Source organism: Osmerus mordax, chromosome 2, assembly GCF_038355195.1.
Source record: "Osmerus mordax isolate fOsmMor3 chromosome 2, fOsmMor3.pri, whole genome shotgun sequence".
Lineage (NCBI taxonomy): Eukaryota > Metazoa > Chordata > Actinopteri > Osmeriformes > Osmeridae > Osmerus > Osmerus mordax.
In genome coordinates, this window is record NC_090051.1 from 9,951,798 (window position 1) to 9,966,145 (window position 14,348).

General features: G+C 42.8%; 1 protein-coding gene across 1 annotated transcript in view; it reads right to left on the bottom strand.

Annotated features, from left to right (window-relative positions):
- Positions 1–14,348, bottom strand: part of rsph1 (radial spoke head component 1) — a 38,770-nt gene that overhangs the window by 17,081 nt on the left and 7,341 nt on the right. Inside the window, exons 3-5 of the mRNA XM_067258709.1 lie at positions 6,981–7,086; positions 6,752–6,842; positions 6,422–6,557 (exon numbers count right to left, since the gene is read on the bottom strand). Of these exons, the coding sequence (XP_067114810.1) occupies positions 6,422–6,557; positions 6,752–6,842; positions 6,981–7,086 (333 nt within the window). The remainder of the gene's footprint in view (positions 1–6,421; positions 6,558–6,751; positions 6,843–6,980; positions 7,087–14,348) is intronic.

The following is a 14,348-nucleotide window of genomic DNA, read 5'->3' on the forward strand; positions in this document are numbered from 1 at the left end:
GTACAATTTCTGGGGAAATTGTAGGGTGTGCTTGCTTGCGTCGGTTGCAGATGGGTCCGTTTATTAACTCTAATTTAACTGATATTTCTGTATATTTTATATAAAAAATCCTACTTATTATTTATGAAGATTGCATAGATTTAAAAGCATACATTTGTTGCTGCTCATTTACAATTCAAAATACAAAAAGTGAAGTGTAGAATGAAACGGTTGTGTTCTCATTTCCGCTGCAAGAGGAAATAGTGACAAGCTATAGCAGCCTCAGTTGAAAAGGAAGATATTGGGCAATCTGGTGTAAAAATGGTCCTAACCTCTATGACTGAAGGCCGAAATATACTACTCTGTTTTCACGGAGACAGGGAACGCCCTCTCCGATGTGGAATGCCCTCTCCCAGAGCCATAGAAAAAGATTGTTGCGACACTTCCATAGACTCCCATTATTATCGAGGAATGCGGAAATAAAACGTGTCTCATGCGACCTATAGTTCCAAACATTGTATTTTCCACCGTTGAACCCCATTCATTTTCAGTGTGTCCGAATTTCTATATTCTATATTCTGTTCTATTTACCAAACTCCTTTCTTGTCTCAAATTGAGCAGTTGCTGGTGATAAAGGTTAGATTCAACTTGCATCAAGTACTACAAATATAATTCGCCCAACCAGTCTACACATGTTTTGTGGATTTGGAAAAGGCGTTCGACCGTGTCCCTTGGGGGCTCATGTGGGGGGTGCTCCGGGAGTACGGGGTACCGGACTCCCTGATCGGGGCTGTTCGGTCCCTGTACGACCGGTGCCAGAGTTTGGTCCGCATTGCCGGTAGTAAGTCGAACTTGTTCCCGGTGAGGGTTGGACTCCGCCAGGGCTGCCCTTTGTCACCGATTCTGTTCATAACTTATATGGACAGAATTTCTAGGCGCAGCCAGGGCGTTGAGGGGGTCCGGTTTGGGGACCTCAGGATCGGGTCGCTGCTTTTTGCGGATGATGTCATCCTGTTGGCTTCATCGGGCCGTGACCTCCAGCTCTCACTGGAGCGGTTCGCAACCGAATGCGAAGCGGCTGGGATGGGAATCAGCACCTCCAAATCTGAGGCCATGGTTATCGACCGGAAAAAGGTGGAGTGCAATCTCCGGGTCGGGGAGGAGATCTTGTCCCAAGCGGAGGAGTTCAAGTATCTCGGGGTCTTGTTCACGAGTGAGGGAAGGATGGAGCGCGAGATCGACAGGCGGATCGGTGCGGCGTCCGCAGTGATGCGGGCTCTGCATCGGTCCGTTGTGGTGAAGAAGGAGCTGAGTCGAAAGGCGAAGCTCTCTATTTACCAGACGATCTACGTTCCTACCCTCACCTATGGTCACGAACTGTGGGTAGTGACCGAAAGAACGAGATCGCGAATACAAGCGGCCGAAATGAGTTTTCTCCGCAGGGTGTCCGGGCTCTCCCTTAGAGATAGAGTGAGAAGCTCGGTCATCCGGGAGGGGCTCAGAGTAGAACCGCTGCTCCTCCGCGTCGAGAGGGGCCAGTTGAGGTGGCTCGGGCATCTGATAAGGATGCCTCCTGGATGCCTCCCTGGTGAGGTGTTCTGGGCACGTCCCACTGGGAAGAGGCCCCGGGGAAGACCCAGGACACGCTGGAGGGACTATGTCTCTCGGCTGGCCTGGGAACGCCTCGGGGTCCCCCAGGAAGAGCTGGTGGAAGTGGCCGGGGAGAGGAAAGTCTGGGCCTCCCTGCTTAGGTTGCTGCCCCCGCGACCCGACCCCCGGACAAGCGGAAGATGATGGATGGATGGACTACAAATATAAATGTTGTTAATGTGGTAAATTGTAAGTGGGCTGATGAATAAAAAAACTTTAACAAGTCCCATTTACTTCAACAGTCGAAGGTTAAACGTTAAGTGGAACAATATAGTCCTCATTAGGCTACTGTTTGGTATGTACAGTATGGTACAGTTGGTACAGTATCGGTAGCTAGCATAGCCATTTCTAGCTCTGCTTCACAATATTGTGTTATGTATAAATTAATGTAATACATAAATGTTAAGAAAGTATCAGACATACATGATACAATACACCAGTAACCAATTGACATTGTGTTAATATACCGAAAATGTCTGTGAATCGAGATGGTGGTGCTGTCTGTCCCGCCGAAAACCATTCAAACAGGTTGACAGCAGTAGGTTTTTTTAACTACAGCAAGCTACCGGAACCACGTGACAAAAAAGCTCTAGCTTTTTTCCTGTGTTTCACTGGCAGTGAGTGTTCACAATGTTGTACTTCACTCCATTCTACACCAAAAACGTCAGGGAGTACTGCCTTTTGTAGATACGAGTCTGCTGAATAGCCAGAATATCGGATTTCTTTAACCAAGCCTGTTTCATTCGTCATTTGCCTGTGAAAGCGACTTCCGTTGGCCAGCTTCATTGAAAACCATTCAAACAGGTTGACAGCAGTGGGTTTTTTTGGAACTACAGCGAGCTACTTGAACCACATGATCACGTGTCGGCGAGATCAAAGTGTGTCGCAACTCTCTTTTTCTATGGCTCTGCCCTCTCCGAGCCCATCGGAGAGCTCTATGTGCACCTCCTGATTTTCCTGACTATCCGCAGAGCCTGTTTAAGGAGAGCCTTGCCACTCCCTATTAAGCCCCATTGTACCAAATTTGGTTGCAGTTCCACCAGAGTTCCACTGGGGGTGATCGCGAGCGGGTGCATGTTGAATGGGAGTCTATGGCGCTAAACGGCTAAATTTGTCTCTTTCGCCTGATTGTTGTTGAGAAATCTCCGATTTGATTGTAGTTTTTGCATGTTCAACATGGATTATAGGTCGAAAGTTGAATGAACGAGTACTTACGTCCTTTTGATTTCTTACAGGGTGAATCGTTGTTGCCCATAACACGCTAGCATTCTGCTAATGAATGCTGATTGGATAGTGAAGGACTGACTACGACCAGAGCTCCCGCTTGATGGCATCCGAAGCGGAATCAGAATGTCAGAGCATTAGCAACATTAGCAACAACATTAGCAAGCCAAAACTCTTTCTAGCATGTGTATTGACAGGGAGAGCCTAACCTGTCAGCTGTGTTGTCGATGCCTTGAGAGAAAAAAGGAAGTGACCAGAGCTTGCCGTAAAGCAGCCAGCAGTGTGTATTTTTTTTGCCTCCCCTTTCGAATTCAGAATTCAAATTACTAAACAAAAAATTTTATCCCGAGAAAAGTGGGGTATAGCTCCATAGACCTCCATTCATTCTGCACTCGCTCGTTAGCGCCCTCACATGGAACTGCAACCAGTTCAGAACCCGGAAGTTTCCCGAGAGTGGCAGTTCTCCCTATATTAGACATTCTCTGCTATCCATCTGTCCGTCTTCCTCATTTTACGGATACCCCTTGGCTGTGATTGGACCGTATTAAGAACCACTTGCGTCGGGGGCGGGGTTGCCGTGACCAACAAGACGAACAGAATCCTTTGACCGCCATTGCTGTAAGTTTTTACAATTCATATTTCAGCTAAAAACAGTACATGTAAATCAGCATCTGAATTAAAATGTGATGAGAAATGGGCAGTGTAGTTGCTGAAAATGTGTTTATTTTATTGATGAAACGGCTAATTTGTAAATTTGCTCTGACTTTTCGATAACCTAGCTAGCATCGCAGTGCAGCGCCACCTACTCTTCTGGCGGTGAGTTGTTTTCAGCACCCACAGCCTTCGGAGTACTATAAATTCAACGAATCCGTCCGACTCCGTCCGTATGTCTGTCCGTAACGGAGTAGTATAATTCAGCCTTTAAACGTCACTTTAAGTTTTTCCCTTCTAGTGATATTTTCAAGCATTTAGCCTACTCATATTGCATTCATTCATTAAGAACCCCCTTTGAAACGAGCTGAACCCCAACAAGCTATTCTAACAACGTTGTCACCGGCAGTATTTCAGATGGAATCACGATTCAAACGGTATCATCTAACTGAAAATATGCCCCCAAAAACGTAAATAAGCTTGACATTTACTTAGGGGGAAATGGTTAAATCAAAAGAAGTTTGCAACCATTTGGTCTCAGTCTAGAGCCCTGCGTGGAGAAGCTGACCCCGGTAAATTGTGCTACGAGCAAGCTAGCCTGGCTGCTGTTGCTCGCCAAACTTCACTGAGGGGATTGTTTGAATGCGCCGGAAATGAAAAACGTTTCTTTTGACATAAAGTTTAGGCTGTGGCATTGAAGACAGCGACACACCACACAAGCTTGAGTTTAAATACATTATTTAATGTGACATTACTTACTGTACATGCAAGTCTTGAATTGCTTAAATGTATGATACTGCTAGTACACCACGGCACGATAGCCTACTTCAAGTAGTACTTGCTGAGCAACAGTCTTATTAGCACGTCGTATCTATACATCGTTGCTCACGTGTGCTGACGTTGTGATGTTTGGTTAGCACTGAGTTCCCTTTTGCCACACAATGCACTTTTTGCCACAAAAACGTTGTAAGCTCCTAAACCGTGCTACAGAACATAAATAAAAATACAAGCAATGCAATCGCTAACAAGACGAACATTTTGACAGCGTTGTCTATGTACTCCAAATATTGAGGGATCCTTATGGGTGGGAAAATAAATAAATAATAAAAATATATATGTGAGAGGTCAATGTGTGTGCTCGCCAAAGGCTTGAGCACACCCAATATATATATATGAGAGAGAACAATGCTTTGTGCACACCCCAATAAAGTAGGCCTAATAAAAGGATATGACAGCAATTCAGGGGCTGTTATGATCATTGGATTCTTAATAGTGTAACCGATTGTTCTTGAAGGCTTATAATTTATTAATTAGAGACACAGACAGACAGGGCTCCATAACTCCTCGATTCGGCCGTTTCCACTCTCTTTGCACCCAACTTCCTACTTCACAAAGTCCCCCTTTTCGAATTCCTGCCTAACATTATAACAGCCCACTCAATAAAATAGCTTACAATAACATTTCTGAAATATTGAGAGGTATAAATGAGTAAATGAGCATTTTACAACCTCCTACATCTGGCTGCAATGAATGCCCATATTTTGTACAGAGTGGGTGAACATACCAATTTAGCTAGGCTAAATGAAATGTATACTAGAGCTGTAAGTAGGCTTATCAGATTGGAATGCTTGGAATGTTGGGTAACTGGATTTAAGCTAGACAACGTTTAAAGGAACTGTTGAGACCAATCCATTGATTCACTACGCAATTGATCATTAGAAGGGGGGATGGGATAACGCGCCTTTCAAACAGCTTGAAAGATTCATTCATGGTTTACCAGCTAAAAAAAAATCTGAAAGCCTGTGCACAATTCGCCTTATTCTATTTAGTCCGTAGATGTAAAGGGAACAAAACATAAGCTAATCTAAATGATCTGTCAGGCTAGTTGTAGTAGATAGGCCGCCTACTTGCAAATGCAACTTTCGTTTTACATGCGCTACTGCCCTTGCGTAACCCGCCATCCACACTTGAAACTGGAGTCCCAATCTTACAGTAATAGCCTACATAAAACCAAAATACACATTCTCAACCAGTATGATATTATCCGCTGCCTGTAAAAGTCTACACTGCCTGTCTTGTCATTCCGAAAGTCGTTGAATTAGGCAAAACATCATTACAAACAAATTACACATGGCTCTCATTTTTGCAATATTTGGATTGTGTCCTGACAATAAATGAAGAACATTAGGATACTTGTTTTGCCAGGATAACTGGATCTAATTGGACAATTGAATGTTTATGATGTCCCTGTGTGTTTACACTTTTGACTGGGGACAACAGTCAGGTGGGTGAGCGGTTAGGGAGGTGGGTGAGCGGGTGGGTGAGCGGTTGGTGAGGTCGGTTAGGGAATCGGGCTGGTAATCTGAAGGTTGCCAGTTCGATTCCCGGTCGTGTCAATTAATGTTGTGTCCTTGGGCAAGGCACTTCACCCTACTTGCCTCGGGAGAATGTCCCTGTACTTACTGTAAGTCGCTCTGGATAAGAGCGTCTGCTAAATGACTAAATGTAAACAACGTAATCTTGTTTTATAGCTGACAATAAAATGTTGATAATATCGGGCAACTATAGACCAACCGCAGTCTAACCTGCAACATGTTTGACATCCTTTCGCCAATACATTTCATTTTGTTGAATGATTGAAGGGCTAGACAACAAACGCTCTAATGACATAATCAACGACTAACAATACGGAAATAAATGACAGATTGACAAAGGCATGTTCATTTTCCGACCTTTCTCCATGCAAGAAGCGCCATCTAGCGACCATTATCTGTCAGTAACAACGTCCCTGTCTGATTACCCAGAGGTCATGTAGTAAAGAAAACTGGCTTGGCGCTTCTAGTATTAATAAGAACAGCCAATAATTGTTTTGGCCAGTTAACATTGAAAGAGTTTTCAACCTGCAAGGCTGACTTACATTGTTGTTAAGGAAGTTTCCCTGGTATCTGTGGTTCAGATGAATGAACTCTCCCGCCAACTCCATCTTACCATTCACCCACGTCCCTATGTACCTGGAGCCGGTGACGTGGTAGCTGTACGTACCCTGCCCATGCCTACCATAACGAGAGAAAGGAGAGAGGGATGTGTAACAGCGGGCCCCCTTACAATTTTCCCCAGTGGTTAATGTTGTTTAGAGGTCCCTTAAAGAGTGTCCTACACCTGGAGGCAGCAGCAGTGGCAGCAGTAACTTTAAGAGTCAGGCTTACAGATTAAAATCATAGTAAGGCAGTAGTATCAACTTAATTACCTTTGATGGCACAACCACTCTCCATCGTATGTGTCCTCATTGGGGTAGGTGTATATTCCGTGACCCTGGCGCTGATCTTCAACCCAGGTTCCTAAAAAAAAAAGAAAAAAAGGAGGGGGTGTCAGACACACATAGGCTGATACACTGTATGAATGTTTATGAAGGTGTGACACATCAATTTGTTCAATCTGTCACAAATCCAAGCCTAAGCTCTCAGCCTTATAGCAACCTTCGTATTTTGATCCATCTGGGTAGTAGAAGATACCCTGGCCATGTTTCAGATTCATGTAATATTCTCCAATGTATCTGGCCCCATTCTTGAAACGGTATGTCCCCTGGCACACAAAATAGAATATGTCAAAATTTGAGCTTGCATCCGTTTCTGGCATTAAAAAAACAAAAAACGTGAACGTGCGCTAATGAAAGCACACCTCCAATCAGAGGTTCTTGAAGGTGTCATCTATTTAACTGGGCAATGTAAGGAATTATTTGATTTTTTTTCCCTTTGTGCTATGCAATCCTGTAAATAGTCTTGTATTTTCTGTATCGCATTCGCATAAATAAGACATGACAATTGACCAAGGAGACTAAATTTGTACGAAGATTATTCCTGTCGTATGCCTGTTTGTGGATCGCTATATCCACGCCTCGAGAAACTGACCAAGGAGGCTAACATGATAGGAATAGTGCCTAGGAATTGACTTAACACCACAAACATCTAGACATTTAGTTCATAACAGAAGTCATTACATACACAATGGTTGAGTCCATAATACAGCGCTTGCATGCAGGGGCGGTTTTAGGCACGGGCGGACCGGGCAGCCGCCCGGGGCGGCATTTTTTCATGTCACGTGGGGGGCGCATGAGCATAAAATAAATAAATAAAAATCTCTGTGCCGCGAAGCGGTTTTCTCTTTTCTATCATTTCACTGTGTGGGGAATTGGCAAATTGGCGCCCCCTTCAGGCAGCTGCAGGCACCCCTGGCTTGCTGAGAAGGTGCCGTGCACAGAAGCTGTGTGAAAAAAGGGGAGGGGGACAGATAGCTCACCTGACTAGGTCTCCCAAATGGAACGGACAAGGGGGGTGGGGGGTAGGGTTAGGGTCCACTGTATAGTGCAATACTCTAGTCTCTATTAGTGGGCTAAAATCAGTTGCACCTCGACTTTCTTCCAAATAACGCACATTTCATTCATAATATTATAAATATAGGCCTAAAGTTCCTGCACATTTTGTTTTTTTTTAATTGTGTGAAATGGCTACTAAAAATATGTAACACAAAACGATTGTGGTCACCAAGGTGAATTGGTTTAGTCTTGACTTCTGGTCGTGAGTGACAGTGTTGGGGGGATGGGAAATCTGTTGACTGTTGAGTGCCAAAGAAGATGGACAGGAAAAGGTCAAGTAAGCCATCAGGTGCCCAATTTCGAAAAAAAAGAAAAGAAGAGGAGAAACGAGAAAAAGATAAAGGTATGCAAATATGTCTCTGTATGATTATTACGGTATCCATGTCATAAATGAAGGGCTAATGTTAATTGGTGGGTATAGGCTATCTCTTACGTTTGTTAGCCTTTTTGCTATGATGCTTGCTATGCAACAACAATATTTCGGTTTTAACTCAACAAACACGAGATAACATTTCACCATAATAGTGTGCTTTGCAACAAAACTGTTACAAGTTCAGTTATTATTTATTTTCATTATTTAGGTTAGGCCCTGTAATTAGCCAACGGAATTTTCAAATCTGTAGGTAGTTTCAAAGACGAACATTTGCTATTTGCTACAACTATATTTCGTGACATATACAAAGTATAGTTTAACGTCATAACTAAAAGTGTTCCTCCCTAAAAGTTATATTAATATAGCATGTAATAACAGACATTTAGCGTTTAAGGGCATGTTTATGTAACCCTCCTATTATGTTTGGTGTCAATTTGACCCCAGGCTGTTTTAGCTGTATAGAACATAATCGGTATTACCATAACAGCCTTTTGATTTCAATGGGGGGGGGCGCGAAGGGCGTCTCGCCCTGGGTGTAATTCAATGTAGAACCGCCACTGCTTGCATGTAGAGTTCTGCCGACCAAGGAGGCTGAAGTTGTAGTTATAGTGCCCATGTTTGTGATGCGGCTGGTGATGAAGTTTTGTAGTTGATTTGGTGTTAAAAGTCTGTGCAGATTTGCAAAGTGCAGGCAGGACTGACATCAGTAAACCCATACATGTATTTAACCCTTGTGTTATTTTTGGGTCATTGTGACCCCCCCACGTGTTGCAACAACTTTACCTCATACAAAAATAAAGTGTAGCATTTTCTTTTAACCGTCGGGCTGTCTCACACCCCCCACAGCGCGAAGGTTAAAAGAAAATGCTTTTTATTTGTTTTTGTATTGGGTAAAGTTGTCGCAGCACAACGATAGGTCGTTGTGAACCTTCGAGGGTTAACAAAAGTCACTCATATCATTGTTCTGTTAGCTAGCTAGCATTTCGTCTATAAAGAAAACCCTTTTAAAGTAGCAGTTATTCCAGAAGTCAGCACTGCTAACCTGGCCATATTGGATGTAAAAGGAAATGTGCTTCTCAATAACAGTATGCTATAGGGTACCCAAAAGTGTATTTGTAAATTGTCAATTGAAAGGTTGTCCAGCAAGTGATAAAGTGATGATGCCTAAAGCAATGAAAATCAAATCCCTGTTTTCTTTTTGGCTAAACCGTTGTGACTTTGTGTAGTCTGCACAGCAAACATTTTGTTGCTAATAACCTTCCAGCTATACCTACTGAAATAAACCATCCACTTTAAATATAATATTTTTCTTAGCTAGCTAGCCAGTATTTCATCTTTTTTCCAAACTCTGCTATCGTAATCTTTTGGAGTCCCACTTGTACGGATCCTGTTACCAAGCTGCTTGTACCTTGACTGCCCTGTGATTAAACAACCCCTCTGCGCTCCCTCTTAGAGACTGTTCTTGTTACAGCAGTGCAGTAAAATAGTCTTGGATTTTCTGTATCACACTGACATATATAATATTGTTCCTGTCTTAAGCCGGTTTTAGGCCCGCTATATCCATATCATTTTGGTTTACGAGAGCTATTTTAGTGCAGTTCAGTCAACTCGACTGAGTTGAAAGTGAAGAGAGCAAAACTAGCAGCAAATTATCATTTAAGGATTGTGAAGGATCGGGAGTCAGGTGGCTGAGCGGTGAGGTGTCGGGCTAGTAATCTGAAGGTTGCCAGTTCGATTCCCAGCCGTGCCAAATGACGTTGTGTCCTTGGGCAAGGCACTTCACCCTACTTGCCTCGGGGGGAATGTCCCTGTACTTACTGTAAGTCGCTCTGGATAAGAGCGTCTGCTAAATGACTAAATGTAAATGAAGCGTTTATCCAAACGCCAAACACGTGTCTGTGGATGAAGTTTACTTTCTCTTATATCGCTCTGGATAAGAGCGTCTGCTAAATGACTACATATTTTATATTATTTATAAAAGAAAGCATTGAGTTTGAGTGGAGGAGGGCGGTAAGCTCCACCGAGTTTAGCTCAGTCACTTTTTTCTCTTCATCAGCTACATTTCTCTCCGTACACTTTCACTCCTTTTCAGTTGATGCTCAGCTCGTTCAAGTTAAAGTCTTTTATTGTCAGATGCACAGAACAACACAGGGTCAGACTGGGCACTGAAATTCTTAGGACAAGAAAACGCAAAGCAACCTGGCATAACATAATATATAAGTACACAGAACATAGATTACATCTATGATAAGCTAAACTATTGTAAACCTCCTAATATACAAATAATATACAATATTCAATACAGTATACTAAACCTCTAAATACACATAATACACATAATAACCTATACTAACCTTATAAACCTAAGACAAGTGAAGTACAATCGTTCAATATTGCTGATAGTGAAACCAGTAGCTGAAATAACCTATACTAACCTTATAAACCTATGCTAACCTAAGACGAGTGAAGTACAATAGTGAAATATTGCTGATGGTGCAACCAGTATCTGAAAGTGACAGTGTGTAAAGTGACTAGTGAGAAGTGTATCAGTGTCCATATCAATGTCCATGCCTGATGGCCCTTGGAAAGAAACTGTTGTCCCGTCTGCGTGTGCGAGACCGAATGCTTCGGTATCGCCTGCCAGAAGACAAGCTTAGGGGATAGTGGAAAGTTAACATTCGAAGAGAGAAGTTAATTGTCACCAACTGGTCCAGCGGGTATAGCAGGCATGTTCTAGGGAAGATCTGATCAAAACTCAGAGTGGACTTCATCGTCGCCTTGCCAGTCACAAATTCGTAATTGGTTGTTATGGCGTCATGTTTAAGTTTATAATCTACGGTTTCCGAATTAAAGTAGGCAATGTGAAGTTTCCAGCACAGACCCTATTACGAGAGCTAGATACATACATTTACATTTATTCATTTAGCAGACGCTTTTATCCAAAGCGACTTCCAAGAGAGAGATTTACAAAAGTGCATAGGTCACTGATCATAACAAAGAGATAGCCCCAAACATTGCGGGTAGCCAAAACATGAAGCATACACTGTGAAAAAACAAATAAGTGCCAAAGGGAAGAACCCTAAGAGCATGTAGTTAAACAAGTTACAATTAAATAACATGAACCTCAAAAAGTGCAAGAGTATACCTGTATAAAAGCAAGCAACAGTAAAATATTTCACAACAATTTAAATCAGTTACAACTAGTCATTGTGATCCTGGTGGAAACTAACATCAGGTCCAGCAAATCATTCCTAAGTACCGTTGTACTCCTGGAACAACTGCGTCTTAAGCCTTTTCTTGAAGGTGGGGAGACAGTCAGTGTCTCTGATGGACGTGGGGAGTTGATTCCACCATTGGGGGGCCAGACAGGAGAAGAGCTTGTGTTGGGACCGGGCGCTCTTGAGCGGTGGGACCACCAGACGGTTGTCAGAAGACCGTAGGTGGCGGGTGGGGGTGTAAGGCTGGAGGAGAGACTTGATGTAGTCGGGTGCAGTCCCGTTCACCGCTCAGAAGGTCAGTACCAGGGTCTTAAATCTGATACGGGCCGTGATGGGTAGCCAGTGAAGGGAGATGAGGAGCGGGGTAACATGGGAGCGTCTGGGTAGGTTGAAGACCAGGCGGGCTGCTGCGTTCTGAATCCTCTGGAGAGGGCGGGTTGCGCATGCTGGGAGACCGGTGAGCAGTGAGTTGCAGTAGTCTAACTTGGAGAGGACAAGTGCTTGGACTAGCATCTGGGTGGAATACTCAGACAGGCATCTCCTGATCTTCCGGGTGTTGTAGAGGGTGAATCTACACGACCAGGAGACTGCAGCAATGTGGGCTAGATACAGTTGGGAGTATAGCGGCGTGGCTTTCGCGATAGGTCAATTCTGATAATCCAGTTGACTTGTAGGCTTATTGTCAGGCATGGTATAAGTAGTCCTATTGCAAATATGAGAGAAAAGTTTAAATTGTTTGGAAATTCTCACCTTTCTTCAGCAATTTGTCCTTTTAATCAGTCCCCCCAGGATTTCGCAGGCCTTTTTTGTGATAGTTGCGGGCTAAAATTCCTGATTTTGTGGGAGCTTTTCCAAAAAGTTGCAATGAAAGTTGCAGTGTTTTTTAGGTGTTTGTTGCGATGAAATTGCGGGAGCAAGTGAAAGTTGCGATAAAAAGTTGCGAATTTCCCTCTTTGTAATTTTAATTGAGTTATTGGTTGAAAATTAAGTAATTAACAAACATTTATCAAAGAATAAAACCATTGAGAAATGGTCCGCTAAATAACCTTATCAACGTGCCAATTTTCATCATATCCCATTTTTAATCCTTATCCAACCAGGATTTACATTCGCATGCATTGAAGGGAGGAATCTCCCTTTTTTTAACAAAAAATATTGAAATCTGTATCTGTCCGCTCTCGGCGCTCTCACGCTTGCCAGGCATAGACAGTATAAGAAAACACATGCAGCAATTGACTGGACTACAGTCAATTGCAGGACTGTTAACGGTGTGTTTTTCGCCTGGAAGTCTCTAGAAATCTGGCACCTTATTCAACGAAATTAAAAAGCAACACTGGATTTAACCCCTACTGGAGAGAGTTGTGGGAGACGACGATGATTGGTCAAAGTTGCGGGAAAATTGCGGTGATTGGTTAAAATTGCAACGTCGCGCTGAATTCACGGGGAATCGTTGAATTCGCGTGAATAAGGTGCGATCGCAACATCGCGAATTCCTGGAGGGTCTGTATTACTGTAACATTGGGACTCCAGTTCCCAGTGTGGATCTCGGGTTACGCATGAGCAGTAGTGCATTATGTGTAACAAAATTAGCATTTGATAAATCAAGTTGGCGGCCTATCTACAACAACTAGAAGGAAAGATAATGGACAGTGAACATTATGTCATAACAGAAGGAAACTCTACCCCTATTTCCCAACTCCATTCAGTAGGATATCTTTCTAGCGCAGTTTCCATAAAAAACGATCAGCCTATAATAGCTGTAATGTTTCGTATGTAGGATGTGTTTGTCTGTCCAAAGCACGATATCCCATCCCCCCTCCTAATCACCAACTAGTGAATCCCTGTAAAGTGAACCTCAAGTTTTATGTGTGAAATGTATTGCTTTTAGACACATTACAAAGGCTGTGAACTATGTGGTACGGAATTGTGGAGTTAGACCGTTTTTTGAAACAGTTTTTCAAAAAATTTGTGTTGAGAATTTTTTGGCCGGGGCTGAAATTATGGCTCGATGACGCAATGGAGGCACTGAGCATAGCCCTTCCCCTAAACATCTTGTAACGAGAGCGCATAAGCTGTTATTAAAATGAATAAACTGTTATTTATTGATACTAACGTTATGTGGCTAAGTCATGCTAGTTACATATCAATAAAATGCTACTCTAGCTTGCATGAAAGTGAGAAAAAAAATTAACATTCGGTTGCAGACCAATAAGGAGACTGAATCCCGGATAGCCGGTCAATGTCCTCTGAATTTTATTCTGACTCTAGAGCAGGGGTCCCCAAACTATGGCCTGGGGGCCGAATACGGCCCACCCACGCATTTGGACCGGCCTTCTGAACAATGCCAGAGACATTTTTTTTTTTACAATTTTATATATATATAAAAATAAAAAATAAAAGTTCACACTGATTAATATGCATACATAAGTAAATGTTTTGATTTCAATAGCAATGAATATGAAAAAAGGTAATTACGATAGTAATACTGTTCTTTTAATAGGCTATATATCCCTTGATATGTACGGATGTATGGTGCATAACAAAATAATAAACTAATCTACCATAATAAATACATTTAAAATCATAATAAAATCTCCACAATAATACTGGTAGTCACTCCGGCCCATGTAATTTTCTGTTACAGACCGACCCGGCCCCACATTAAAGAAAGGAAAAATTATCTGGCCCTCGCAGAAAAAACTTTGGAGACCCCTGCTCTAGAGGCTCACACTTTTACGGCTGTATAAAGCCAATCCTGCTAGGAGCATCCATTTTAGTCTAACCCTTTTGTTGTAGCGGTATTTGACAGTTGAGAGAGGAGCAGCTTTCCTGCGAGTGGGTGTGGTTTCAGCGATCTCAGTGGACATGCCCCCTGTATTTG